The following is a 12,531-nucleotide window of genomic DNA, read 5'->3' on the forward strand; positions in this document are numbered from 1 at the left end:
GCATGGTGGTACGTCCCTGTAGTCCCAGCTACTTGGGAGGCTGAGGCAGGAGAATCCCTTGAACCCGCGGTGGGGAGGTTACATGAGCCGAGATCGTGCCACTGCACTCCAGCCTGGGTGACAGAGCGAGACTCCGTCTCAAAAATAATAATAATAATAATCCTCAATGTACAGGTGAGAAAACAGACAGATGAACTGACCTCACTCAAGATCATCCTGCTGTTAGGTGGTAGAGATGGGATTTGAACCCCAGGAGAGTTTTACACCAGAGCCTGGGGCTTAATCACTGTGCAGCGCTGCAGCCCCAGATGAGCAGGTCCCTGAGCACTGACTCTTTTCCCTAAAATCTTCCCTATCCCCCAACCCCCACCCCACTCCCCATCACCCTGGGCCAGTCAGGCCTGGACCCCTGATCCCAGTAGAAATATCCAGCTGTTCTCCCAGAGGTTTCAACCTTGTGCAGTTATTTCTCTACCTGGGGCCTCTGCTGGCCAACCCAGCAGCCTGTGCTCTAGACACCTAATCCTCCAGCCAAGAATTATTTATACGAGCATCTGCAGCTTTCCATGGTCAGGAGAGTCATAGATACCCTGGCCCTCCGTGAAGTAGCTGTCCCATGCCCCGCCTGCCAACGTCAGCTGCAACCCAACCTCCCCCCACTATGCCCAGGTGACCCGGAGTTTAAAATTAGCTGCAGGCTGTTTACAGGAAAGCTCACCTGATACCTGCCTTCCAGGAGTCCAGCTGCAGTCACCTGGGGTCATTTCCACTCCCTACTATCCAAGCGGGTTCCTGAGACTGTTTTTCTGACTCAGTGCAGTTCTAGCATAGTCCTAGAAGCAGGGTCCTGAGGTGTGCAGATCCTAGCTCAGTGTTAATGCAGTTATGTCCTCCCGTCTTCTGTCTCTGGGTGTGTTAGTATCCTGTGGCTGCTGTGACAGATGATGCCACCCAAATTTGATGACTTAAAACAACAGAAATGGGCGGGGCATGGTGGCTGACACCTGTAATCCCAGCAATTTGTGAGGCCAAGATGTGAGGATTGCTTGAGCCCAGGATTTCAAGACCAGCCCGGGCAACATGGCAAAACTCTGTCTCCACAAAAAAAAATACAAACATTGTCTGGTGTGGTGGTGCACGCCTGTACTTCCAGCTACTCGGGAGGCAGAGGTGGGAGGATCACCTGAGCCCAGGGAAGTCAAGATGGCAGTGAGCTGTGACTCTCTCTCAAAAACAAATGAACAAAAGACAATCATTTATTCCCTCACCGTCCTGGAGGCCAGTCTGAAATCAAGGTGTCAGCTGGGCGGCACTCCTGGAAGCTCAGGTAGGCTGCACTCCTTCCTCTTTTTTTCCTTTGAGGACTCTGTTGCCCAGGCTGGAGTGCAGTGGCGTGATCTTGGCTCACTGCAACCTCCGCCTCCTGGGTTCAAGCAATTCTCCTGCCTCAGCCTCCTGAGTAGTTGGGATTACACGCATGTGCCACCATGCCTGGCTAATTTTTATATTTTTAGTAGAGATGGGGTTTCACCAGTTGGCCAGGCTAGTCTCAAACTCCTGACCTCAGGTGATCCACCCACCTTGGCCTACCAAAGTGCTGGGATTACAGGCAACAGCCACCGTGCCTGGCCTGCACTCCTTCCTTGTTTCTTCCAGTTTCTGGTGGCCGAGGCATTACTTGGTTTGTGGCTGCATCGCTCCACCCCCTGCCTCTGCCTTCACATCACCTTCTCCTCTTTTCCATCTGTCTCTTCTCTGTGAGTCTTTTAAGGACACTTGTCATTGGATAGAGGGCCTCCCTGGATGTCTCAGGAAGATCTCATCTCGAGATCCTCAATGACATCTGCAATGACCCTTTTTCCAACTAAGGTGACATCCACAGATTTGGGGGCATGGACATATCTTTTAGGGGCCACCATTTAACCCACTGCACGGGACCTCAAGGTAAAGTGAGGGGCTCAGAGGATGTAGCAGTCAGGGCATTTGGTTATGACCCAGAGACACTGGCCCTGGCTCATTTATGGGGGAAAGGAAACTTATCTTAGAAGTATGTGGGCTAGCTTCTAGAAAATAGATTTCTAGAAACGCGACCAGCAGGGCTTGGAAAGGATAGTGTTAAGGCAGCTTCAGGGACCTGGGTGGTAGGAACTGATGACCAGTTTCCTCTGAGTGACTCCACTCCTAGGATTTTAGGTCCTGGTATCAATGATGTCAAGAGTCCCCCTCTTGACATCATGGGTGAGAACATTCCATGGCCTCCTTCTAGACTGATGATCCCCCTAAGACCTCATGCAGAGGGGAGGGGTTCCCCAAAGGAAAGCAGTCATGGAGGATGACCCACTCAGGGATTCCATTCCTTGGGAGGGAGAGTGGAACCTCTTCCAAGAGCCTCCATTTTAGTTGAGAAATCGGTGCTGGGAGTTAATTAATTTATAAAATTAAGGTGGGGCACAGTGGCTCACCTGTAATCCCAGAAATTCGGGAGGCTGAGGTGGGAGGATTGCTTGAGCTTAGGAGTTCAAGACCAGCCTGGGCAACATAGAGAGACCTTATCTCTATTAAAAATTAAAAAACAAACAAACAAAAAAACAGCTGGGTGTGGTGGTATGAGTCTATAGTCCCATCCACTTGGGAGACTAAGGTAGGCCAATTGCTTGAGCCCGGGAGGTTGAGGATGCAGGGAGCCATGAGGCACCACTGCATTTCAGCCTGGGTGACACAGTGAGACCCTGTCTCTAAAAATAATTAATTAAATAAGTCCTTTTAGGCTGGGCGCAGTGGCTCACGCCTGTAATCCCAGCACTTTGGGAGGTTGAGGTAGGTGGATCACCTGAGGTCAGGCGTTCAAGACCAGCCTGGCCAACATAGCGAAACCCCTCCTCTACTAAAAATACACAAAAACTAGTGGGGCATGGTGGCACATGCCTGTAATCTCAGCTACTCGGGAGGCTGAGGCAGGCGAATCACTTGAACCCAAGAGGCGGAGGTTGCAGTGAGCTGAGATTGTGCCATTGCACTCCAGCCTGGGCAACAGAGCAAGACTGTATTTAAAAAAAAAAAAAAAAGTCATTTTAAATATTTTCTAAAAATCTTTTTTAAAAAAAGTTATAGTGTTCTATAGCACTATATAGTGACTATGATTAACAACTATTTATTATGTATTTTCAAATAGCTAGAAGAGTGGCTTTTTTTTTTCTTTGAGACAGGGTCTCACTCTGTCGCCTGGGCTGAAGTGCAGTCGCGCTATCATGGCTCACTGCAGCCTCAAACTCTTGGATTCAAGCGATTCCCCCACCCCAGCCCCCCAGAACGTTGGGACTATAGGTGCACACCATGGTGCCTGGCTAATTTTTTTTTTTTTTTTTTTTTTGGTCAGAGATGGGGTCTCGCTTTATTGGCCAGGCAGTATATGTGAATGTTCCCAAGACAAAGAAATGATAAACGTTTAAGGTGATATTAACAGATATGCTCATTACTCAGATTTGATCATTACATGCTGTATTCAAGGAGGTAAAAACCTTAGGTGTCCCTTGCGCTCTAAACTTCAGAGCCAAAACATCACACCTTACCCCACAAATATGTACAATTATTATATGGCAATAAAAATAAAAGAACATTTTTTAAAATCTTAAACATGAATTATGAGGATAAACTGAATACTTTGTAGTTGTTTTTTGTATTTTTTTTTTTAATTAATAGTAGAGACAGTCTCTCTATGTTGCCAGGCTAGTCTTGAACTCCTGGGCTCAAGCAATCCTCCTGCCTTGGCCTCCCAAAGTGCTGGGATTATAGGCGTGAGCCACTGCTCCCAGCTAGTAGTAGGTGTTCTTAAGACAAGACTGACATATGTCTGTGGCAGACATATGTACCCCCAGACTGTACCCTCAGACCGCCCCAGGAGAGACATGTACACTCGCTTCTGCCATTTGGGTGCCTCCAGTGGAAAATTTGGGAAGCCCTAGATTGAGCTCTGTCAGGGTCTGGGGAGCTCCGCAGAGATAGAGCAGTGAAAGGGGTACAGACCTCGGCTCTTCCCTTTCTGCATTGATTGGAAAGTGTAGCAGCTGCTCACACTTCCAAAGCACTCATTTTCCATGTGAGGAAACCAAGGCTGCGTTGGCTAAAATACAGGGTTCACTGTTTGCCTTACCGCTGAGAAGCAGGGGCATTAGTGGAAACGGTGTGGACTTCAGATCCCCATCTCAGCTCCACCGTGCTGATCTGTGTGACTAGAAGCAAACCACATCCCTTCTCTGAGCTGTGTTTTTTTTTTCCATAGGCAGGGATTATAACATCTCCAACCTTGACGTATCAGAGCACCAGGAACATAGAAGGACCTCTCTGAGAGTCCTTGTCTCTTAGATATCTATTATATAGCCCTTATCTATACATAAGGACCTCTCCTGGTCCTTATCCAACTGATGATTAGAAAAAGGAGAGAACAAGACTGGGTGCGGTGGCTCACGTCTGTAATCCTAGCACTTCAGGAGGCCGAGGTGGGTGGATCACCTGAGGTCAGGAGTTCAAGACCAGCCTGCCCAACATGGTGAAACCCCATCTCTACTAAAAATACAAAAATTAGCCAGGCATGGTGGTGGGCGCCTGTAATCCCAGCTATTTGGGAGGTTGAGGCAGGAAAATTGCTTGAACCTGGGGGACGGAGGTTGCAATGCGCCAAGATCGTGCCACTGCACTGCAGCCTGGGCGGCAGAGCAAGATTCCATCTCAAAAAAAAAAAAAAAGAAGAAGAAAGAAAGAAAGAAAAAGAAAAAAGAGAACAAGAGCTATGGGCATGATTGTGTGTGCATCTATGTGCATCTGTAAAATGGGCACACTAGTACACTCAAGGGGCATCAAAAAAAATCACTCTGCTGAGTGCTTGGTAAACAGACTGGCTGTGCACATGTTTGCATCTGGCTCTTACCTCTGTGACTGCACTGTGAGCATGAGGAGGGCAGGGGCCATTTCTTGGTCATCCTTACATTCTTCACAGCATCCATCCAGGGTGGGGGGCAGGGGGGTTGGAGGTGGGAGTGAGACTCTGAATAGTGTCTGTTGAATGACTAAGAGAATAACAAATTGAACGAGGAAGCCCCTGGGCTGGTCTTCCCCTCTAGCCTGTCCAGGTAAGGACCAGGAGACGGAGGTGGCCTCTCTCTCCTTCTCCCTGTGGGCTGCTCCTCCCCTGACCCCGACCATGCTTCTCTGTGTGCTAGGAGGAGGCACTCTTCGGACTTGTGTGCTCCGGCCTCCAGGGATCTACGGCCCTGAAGAGCAGAGGCACCTGCCTCGTGTGGCGGTACGTCATCCCCGCCTTCAGGACCCGAGTCAGAGAAGGATCCTGGCCAAGGTGCACACTGGTCGGACCCTCCCAGCCCAAGGTCCCTGCATCAGTCTCGAGGCTAAGTGTCCCGAGCCTGGAACCCTCAGTTCTACAAATGTCCCTGCCCCCACTGGTCCACAGGCCCCTTGGAGCTCCTGGCAGGAACAGAGCTCTCAGAGTGTACCAGCCAAGCCAAGGCACGGGGAGAGGAGCCATAGAGCTGTGACCCCAAAAAGGCAGAAAGAAGCCTCTTGCCCTTACTCCCACGTGGGCTTCCTGCAGCCTGGATGGTTTATTTCATGCTGGGAGCACAAGTATCTTCATACAGAAAGCCTCTAAAGGGTCAGGTGCCAGAAATATAGCTGCAAGGGGCTATAGGCCCTGTCCTCGAATTTCTCAGGGAGACAGACACCACAGTCACAGCTTCAATGTGGGGAGGGCTGTGGAGAGAGGAGCACAAGAAGATGGGCCTGGCAAGGGAAACCCAGGAGAGTTCCCTGGAGGAAGTGATGTCTGTGTTGTTTGAAAAAGAAAAAGGAATTAACCAAGCAAATGAGGTGGTAGAGAGAAGATAGGCCAGAGGGGACAGCTTGGGCACAAACCTGAAAGTGAGAAAGATCATGATTGGTTTAGGAAGCAGCAAGAGGTCCCTGTGGCTGGATCTGATCTGGGAGCGCAGGATCATGAGGAGCCAGAGTTATTAGCGGGGAGAAGTTCCAGTCTGCAGTTTCAAAACATTCCTCTGCTTGGCTATATGTCTTTTTGTTTACAGTCAGGATCTCACTGTATCACCCAGGCAAGAGTGCAATGGTGTGATCATGGCTCACTGCAGCCTCCACCTCCTGTACTCAAGCAATCCTCCTGCCTCCCGAGTAGGTGTGACTATAAGTGTGCACAACCGGCCGGGCGCGGTGGCTCAAGCCTGCAATCCCAGCACTTTGGGAGGCTGAGACGGGCGGATCACGAGGTCAGGAGATCGAGACCATCCTGGCTAACACAGCGAAACCCCGTCTCTACTAAAAAACAAAAAACTAGCCGGGCAAGGTGGCGGGCGCCTGTAGTCCCAGCTACTCAGAAGGCTGAAGCAGGAGAATGGCGTGAACCCGGGAGGCGGAGCTTGCAGTGAGCTGAGATCCGGCCACTGCACTCCAGCCCAGGTGACAGAGCAAGACTCCGTCTCAAAAAAAAAAAAAAAAAAAGTATGCACAACCATGCCTGATTGACTATTTTTATTTTTTGTAGAGATAGGGTCTCATTATGTTGCACAAGCTGATCTCAAATTCCTGGCCTCAACCAATCCTCCTGCCTCAGCCTCCCAAGTTGCTGGGATGACAGGTGTGAACCACTGCACCCGGCAATCTTTTTTTTTTTGAGTTAAGTGGATTCTTAAGGAATGTGGTCAACCCCAGTGACTCTCTCCCCATGCATTTATTCATTCATTCAACAAATACTTACTAACTCCTAGTATGTGCCCTGCACTGTTTTGGGTTTGAGGACAGATCAGTGAAGAAAACAGATGATTTCTGTCATTGTGGGGTTTCTCTTCTCACATGAAGAGACAGATAATAAACAGTGAACATGTTAAATTATAAGGTATGTTCAGGCCAAGCGCGATGGCTCACGCCTATAATCCCAGCACTTTGGGAGGCTGAAAGGGATGGATCAACTGAAGTCAGGAGTTTGAGACCAGCCTGGCCAACATGGTGAAACCCCGTCTCTACTAAAAATACTAAAAAATTAGCCACACGTGGTGGCGGGCACCTGTAATCCCAGCTACTCAGGAGGCTGAGGTAGGAGAATCGCTTGAACCTGGGAGGCAGAGGTTGCAGTGAGCCAAGATTGCGCCATTGCACTCCAGCCTGGGCAACAAGAGTGAGACTTCATCTGAAAAAAAAAAAAAAAAAAAAAAAGATGCCAGGCACTGTGGAGAAAAGGAAAAAGTGAAGTAGGGTGAGGGAATTAGGCTTGTCAGGTAGTTGGGGGTGAACTCACTTAGAAAGGGACATTTGAGCATCCACTTGACAGAGGTGACAAAGTCTGAAAGGCTCTTCCTCCAAATACCTTCCAGACAGTGGGAACAGCTCATCCAAAGCCCTGAGATGGGAACCTGCAGCAGAGTCCAGGAAGAGCAAAGGGGCGGTGCAGTTGTAGTGGAGCGAGTGAGAGGGTTTGGTAGGAGATGAAGTCACAGAGGGGCTGGGGCCAGATCAGGAAGGGTTGGACAGCCATTGTCAGGACTTGAGCTTCCAGCCTAGCAGAATGGGTGCCCCTGGAAGGTTCTGAGCCATGGAACAACACAGTTGTACTTAGAATTTTTAAAGGTGCTCCTGGCTGGGCACGGAAGCACATGTCTGTAATCTCAGCACTTTGGGAGGCTGAGATGGGAAGATCCCTTGAGCCCAGGATTTCAAGGCTGCAGTGAGCTGTGATTGCACCACTGCACTCCAGCCTGGGTGACACAGGGAGACTCCCTCTGTAAAAATAAAAGGAGCCCTGGCTGAGCATGCTGGTTCATGTCTGCAATCCCAGCACTTTGGGAAGCCTGGTAGGAAGATTGCTTGAGCCCAGGAGTTTAAGACCAGCCTGGGCAACATAGTGAGACCCCCATCTCTACAATAAATTTAAAAAGTATCCAGGTGTGGTGGTGTTCATCTATAGTCCCAGCTATTCAAGAGGCCAAGGCAGAAGGATCACTTGATCCCAGGACTTCAAGGCTACAGTGATTGTACCACTGCATCCCAATGTGGGCAACAGAGCCAGATCCTGTCTCTAAAAAATATATAAAAGAACCAAAGGATCTGACTGGGTGCAGTGGCTCACGCCTGTAATCCCAGCATTTTGGGAGGCCGAGATGGGTGGATCACCCGAGGTCAGGAGTTCGAGACCAGCCTGGCCAATATGGTGAAACCCTGTCTCTACTAAAAATACAAAAATTAGCCCAGTGTGGTGACATGCGCCTGTAATTCCAGCTACTCGGGAGGCTGAGGCAGGAGAATTGCATGAACCCAGGGCATGGAGTTTGCAGTGACCAAGATCTTGCCACTGCACTCCAGTCTGGACAACAGAGCAAGACTCTGTCTCAAAAAAAGAAAAAGAAAAAGAGAGAGAAAATCAAAGGATCTGCCTGGCTTGGCAGAGAACAGACTACAGGGGCTGAGGGCGGACAGAGGGGAACCAGTTAGGAAGCAACTGTGGTGTCCAGGTGAGAGGAGGGTGGCCATCAGAGGGGTGAAAAGCTATCACATTCTGAACAGATTTTAACAGTTGAGCCAATTGGATTTGCAGGTGGGTTGGACATGGCATGTAAGACAAGGGGGAGTCAAAGGTGGCTTTAGGGTTTTAGCCTGAGCGGCAGAGTGAACTGACCAGTCCACCGGAAAGGGAGGGAGGAGCGGGATGGGAGAGACTATCAGATGCTTGCTCCAGGAGCTGGTGAGTTTGAGTTTTCTGTTAGACAACCTGTTGTTGATATCCGGAGAGCACTGGATACATGAGCCTGGAGCAGAGGGGCTTGACCTGGAGCTAGAACCTGGGGAGCCATCAGCATCTAGATGGAAGGTAAAGCCATTCCGGGCACAAGCCTATGTTTATCACCCACCCCTCTCCACCAGGGCCACATCAAGAAGAGGCTGTTCATGTTCCGATTTGGGGACCGCAAGGCACGGATGAACTGGGTCCACGTACACAATCTGGTGCAGGCACATGTGCTGGCGGCCGAGGCCCTCACCGCGGCCAAGCGCTACGTGGCTGTGAGTCCCCTCTGACACCCCCAACCACCTTCCCCACAGGGCTGCAGGCAGAGCGCCCCATCCCTAGGGGATTCCTGGATGGCACACAAGATTTCCCCCCAACTTAAGAAGGCTAGAGAGACTCTCAGCCCAGGGAAGCTTGGGGGAAGCCGGTAGGTGGAGTGCAGAGTTCTTTATAGAGCATCATTAGCTCTTCCTATGAACATGTGAGGTTGGTGTTGATCCCAGAAAACAGGTGCCAAATGCTAAGCCTCCACACATAATGTCGCATTTAATCTTCACAACAGTCCAAGAGGGAGATCTCATTATTATCCTCCCATTTCGCAGATGAAGAAACTGAAGTACAGAGAGGTTAAGCAACTCCATGGAGGTCACACAGCTAGTTAGTGTGGTCGTCCTAGAATTCACAGGGAATAGCTCAGGTGTGTCCTCAGGTCTTGGGGCTGCTCCAGAGAACTCAGGGTTGGAGCAGCTGCTGGGAGCCATCTGGAAGGGTGGGGGCAGCCTGCTGGGGAGAAGGCTGACCGTCCCCTCCCACATGTCCCCTTCAGAGTGGGCAGGCGTACTACATCAACGATGGGGAAAGCGTCAACCTCTTTGAGTGGATGGCCCCGCTGGTAGGTGCCCAGATGCCCACCCACCCCGAATGATCATTCTGGGATCCCTGACCTTCTCTTCCTTTTTATTTATTTATTTTTTAATTTTTGAGACAGAGTTTCGCTCTTGTCACCCAGGCTGGAGTCCAGTGGCGCAATCTCAGCTTACTGCAACCTCCACCTCCCAGGTTCAAGCACTTCTCATGCCTCAGCCTACTGAGTAGCTGGGATTACAGGCGCACACCACCCTGCTCAGCTAATTTTTGTATGTTTAGTAGAGACAGGATTTCACCATGTTGGCCAGGCTGGTCTCGATGCTTCCAGATTTGTGTTGTCTCCTAGCCCTGTGGAGTTTTGCTTGTGAGCCACCTGTTATGTGTTGAGGCTCTGAAGGAGGCATGTGGAAGAGTCAAAAGCACAGGGGAGGTGTCTGGCTTTGGGGCCTCCCCACACGGCTGCCTGGGAACTCTGGCGTCCTCTCTGAGCAGCCCAGACTCCTAGCAGCCAGGCTTGCCTGGAAGGGGTAGACCAGAAAACCCAGGCTAAAGGACACAGGTTTTCTCCTGACCTGGAAAGTTTTTATGCCAGTGAAGAGCTCACCTTATCCCATACCAGCCCATTTCTGCTGCATATCCTACCACCCTCCACACACATGTTGTGTTGTTGTTTTTTTCTCTTTAATAACAGAAAAGTCAATTCTAGAAAAATCAGATTCTACATAAATGCCTTGGAGTGTCTCTAGGTATAGACAGATGTAGGTGATAATTAAATGATGTGACTGATCCCAAGTTAAAAAGCTACCTGGCAGGTGTAATGGCTTATGCCTGTAATCCCAGCACTTTGGGAGGCTGAGGCAAGAGGATCACCTGAGGCCAGGAGTTCGAGACCAGCCCGAGCAACACATCATGACCCCTGATCTCTGAAAAAAAAATTTTTTTTTTTACCTATCCCATACTTTCAATTCCTCCTTGGGTTTTCTGAGTCAAGGTGCAGATTTCATTTCAAGAGTGGCATAGGCTTGGGTTTGGCTGCAGGGTCTGCCCCCTGGGGTGGGCTGGTGGGGAGACAGCAGGTACTTCTGCTGGTCCCCGGTAGAGGGAGCCTGCGGTCTTTCCACACCAGTACCTGAACCACCTATTCTCAGTCCAGGTCATGTTTCTTTTCAGTTTGAGAAGCTGGGATACAGCCAGCCCTGGATCCAGGTGCCTACTTCCTGGGTTTACCTGACAGGTAAGAAAGGAGTGTGCGTAGTAAAGCCCTCCATGTGCCAGGTGTACCTTGCATTGCCTTAATTGAAACTCAGGGGCCAGGTGCAGTGGCTCGCGCCTGTAATCCTAGGACTTTGGGAGGGTGAGGCAGGCAGATCACCTGAGCTCAGCAGTTCCAGACCAGCCTGGCCAACACAGTAAAACCCCATCTCTACTAAAAATGTAAAAATCAGCCGGTGTGGTGGCGCACGCCTGTATTCCCAGTTCCTTGGGAGGCTGAGGCAGGAGAATCGCTGTAACCCAGGAGGCGGAGGTTGCAGTGAGCCAAGATCCCACCACTGCACTCCAGTCTGGGTGACAGAGCAAGACTCTGTCTCAAAAGAAAAAAAAGAAAAAGAAACTCAGGCAGGACCAGGACTAGGATGAGGACAGTGAGGCACCATGGTCACAAAATTTAAGGAGCCCGTGCAGCAGCTCCAAGCCTGAGTTTGCAGTTGCCGGGTGCCGGAAGCAAGTGCCTCCTTAAATTCCACACCCTAGGTGTCTCACTTCCCACACCCTAGTCCCACCTGCAAGGCAGTTGATGGGACCATTGTAAAGATGACTTGACCCGAGGCTCTGAGAGGTTAGTGACTTTCTCAAAGTGCCACAGTGAGAAAGCGGGAGAGGCTGAATTCACAACTGGGCTTGGCGGGATCTGGGCTCTTCGTGGTGCTGCTGGGAGGTCTCATGCCAGTCAGGAGAAGAGGGAACCCTGGGGTTCTGTCCCCCAAGGTTACCCTGAAGTCAGGGCTACTTTAGGACAAACGGAGGCTCCATTTTGATTCTAGATTCTCCTCCTGTCCCTGAAGGTCAGTCTCTGCTCCCACCTCAACCCCCGACAATGCCTCTTGGCTGCTGCCCTTCCCTCTGTCCCCAGCACCCATTTACTGGCCTCCTCCCAGCTGGAAAGCAGAGCAGGCTTCAGACATGGAGTGACCAGCCTGAGGGGATGGTGGCCCTCCAGTCCCAGATAGCTGTGTTCCAGGGTCTCCTTGGTAGGATCTCTTGTGTTTTAAATGCATTGAGTAGCTTGGCATTAGAAGCAGGGGTTTGCAAATTTTTGTTCACTAGGGAACACATGCAGGGCAACTTCTCATGCACAGCATTTCCACAGTGATTGGCACTCCTGGCCTTGAGCCATGGCCGATGGCACTTGGGGAGGATTGTAAATACGTTCCCAATTCCCAGTGGGCTAACAGTAACTCAGTGGTTCTCAACCAGGGCTGCACTTCACAGTCACCTGGGAGCTTTTAAAATAGAGAAATGTCTCAGCCACACCACTGACCAATTAAACTGGGATTAGCAAGGAAGAAGCAGGAGGGAAGTGTCAGTATTTTTTGTTTTTTTAGAATCAGGATCTTGCACTGCTACCCAGGCTGGAGTGCAGTGGCATGATCATAGCTCACTGCAGACTCAACTTCCTGCGCTCAAGCAGTTCTCTGCCTCACCCTCTCAAGCCTCTAGAACTTCAGGCTCCTACCACCAGGCCCAGCTAATTTTTATACTTTAGTAGAGATGGGGGTCTTGCTATGTTACCCCAGCTGGTGTCGAACTCCTGGCCTGAAGTGATCCTCTCACTTCAGCCTCCAGAGTAGTGGAGGTGACAGGCATAC

The 12,531-nt window shown here is 50.4% G+C and overlaps 1 protein-coding gene across 2 annotated transcripts in view; it reads left to right on the plus strand.

The window, feature by feature from the left end:
- SDR42E2 (short chain dehydrogenase/reductase family 42E, member 2) overlaps positions 1-12,531 on the plus strand; it is a 29,561-nt gene that overhangs the window by 12,044 nt on the left and 4,986 nt on the right. For both annotated transcript variants that reach the window (XM_030925410.1, XM_030925409.1), the window contains 4 exons: positions 5,217-5,299; positions 8,935-9,072; positions 9,624-9,689; positions 10,835-10,898. In XM_030925410.1, the coding sequence (XP_030781270.1) occupies positions 5,217-5,299; positions 8,935-9,072; positions 9,624-9,689; positions 10,835-10,898 (351 nt within the window). The remainder of the gene's footprint in view (positions 1-5,216; positions 5,300-8,934; positions 9,073-9,623; positions 9,690-10,834; positions 10,899-12,531) is intronic.

The sequence above is a fragment of the Rhinopithecus roxellana genome, chromosome 20, assembly GCF_007565055.1.
Source record: "Rhinopithecus roxellana isolate Shanxi Qingling chromosome 20, ASM756505v1, whole genome shotgun sequence".
Taxonomy (NCBI): Eukaryota; Metazoa; Chordata; class Mammalia; order Primates; family Cercopithecidae; genus Rhinopithecus; species Rhinopithecus roxellana.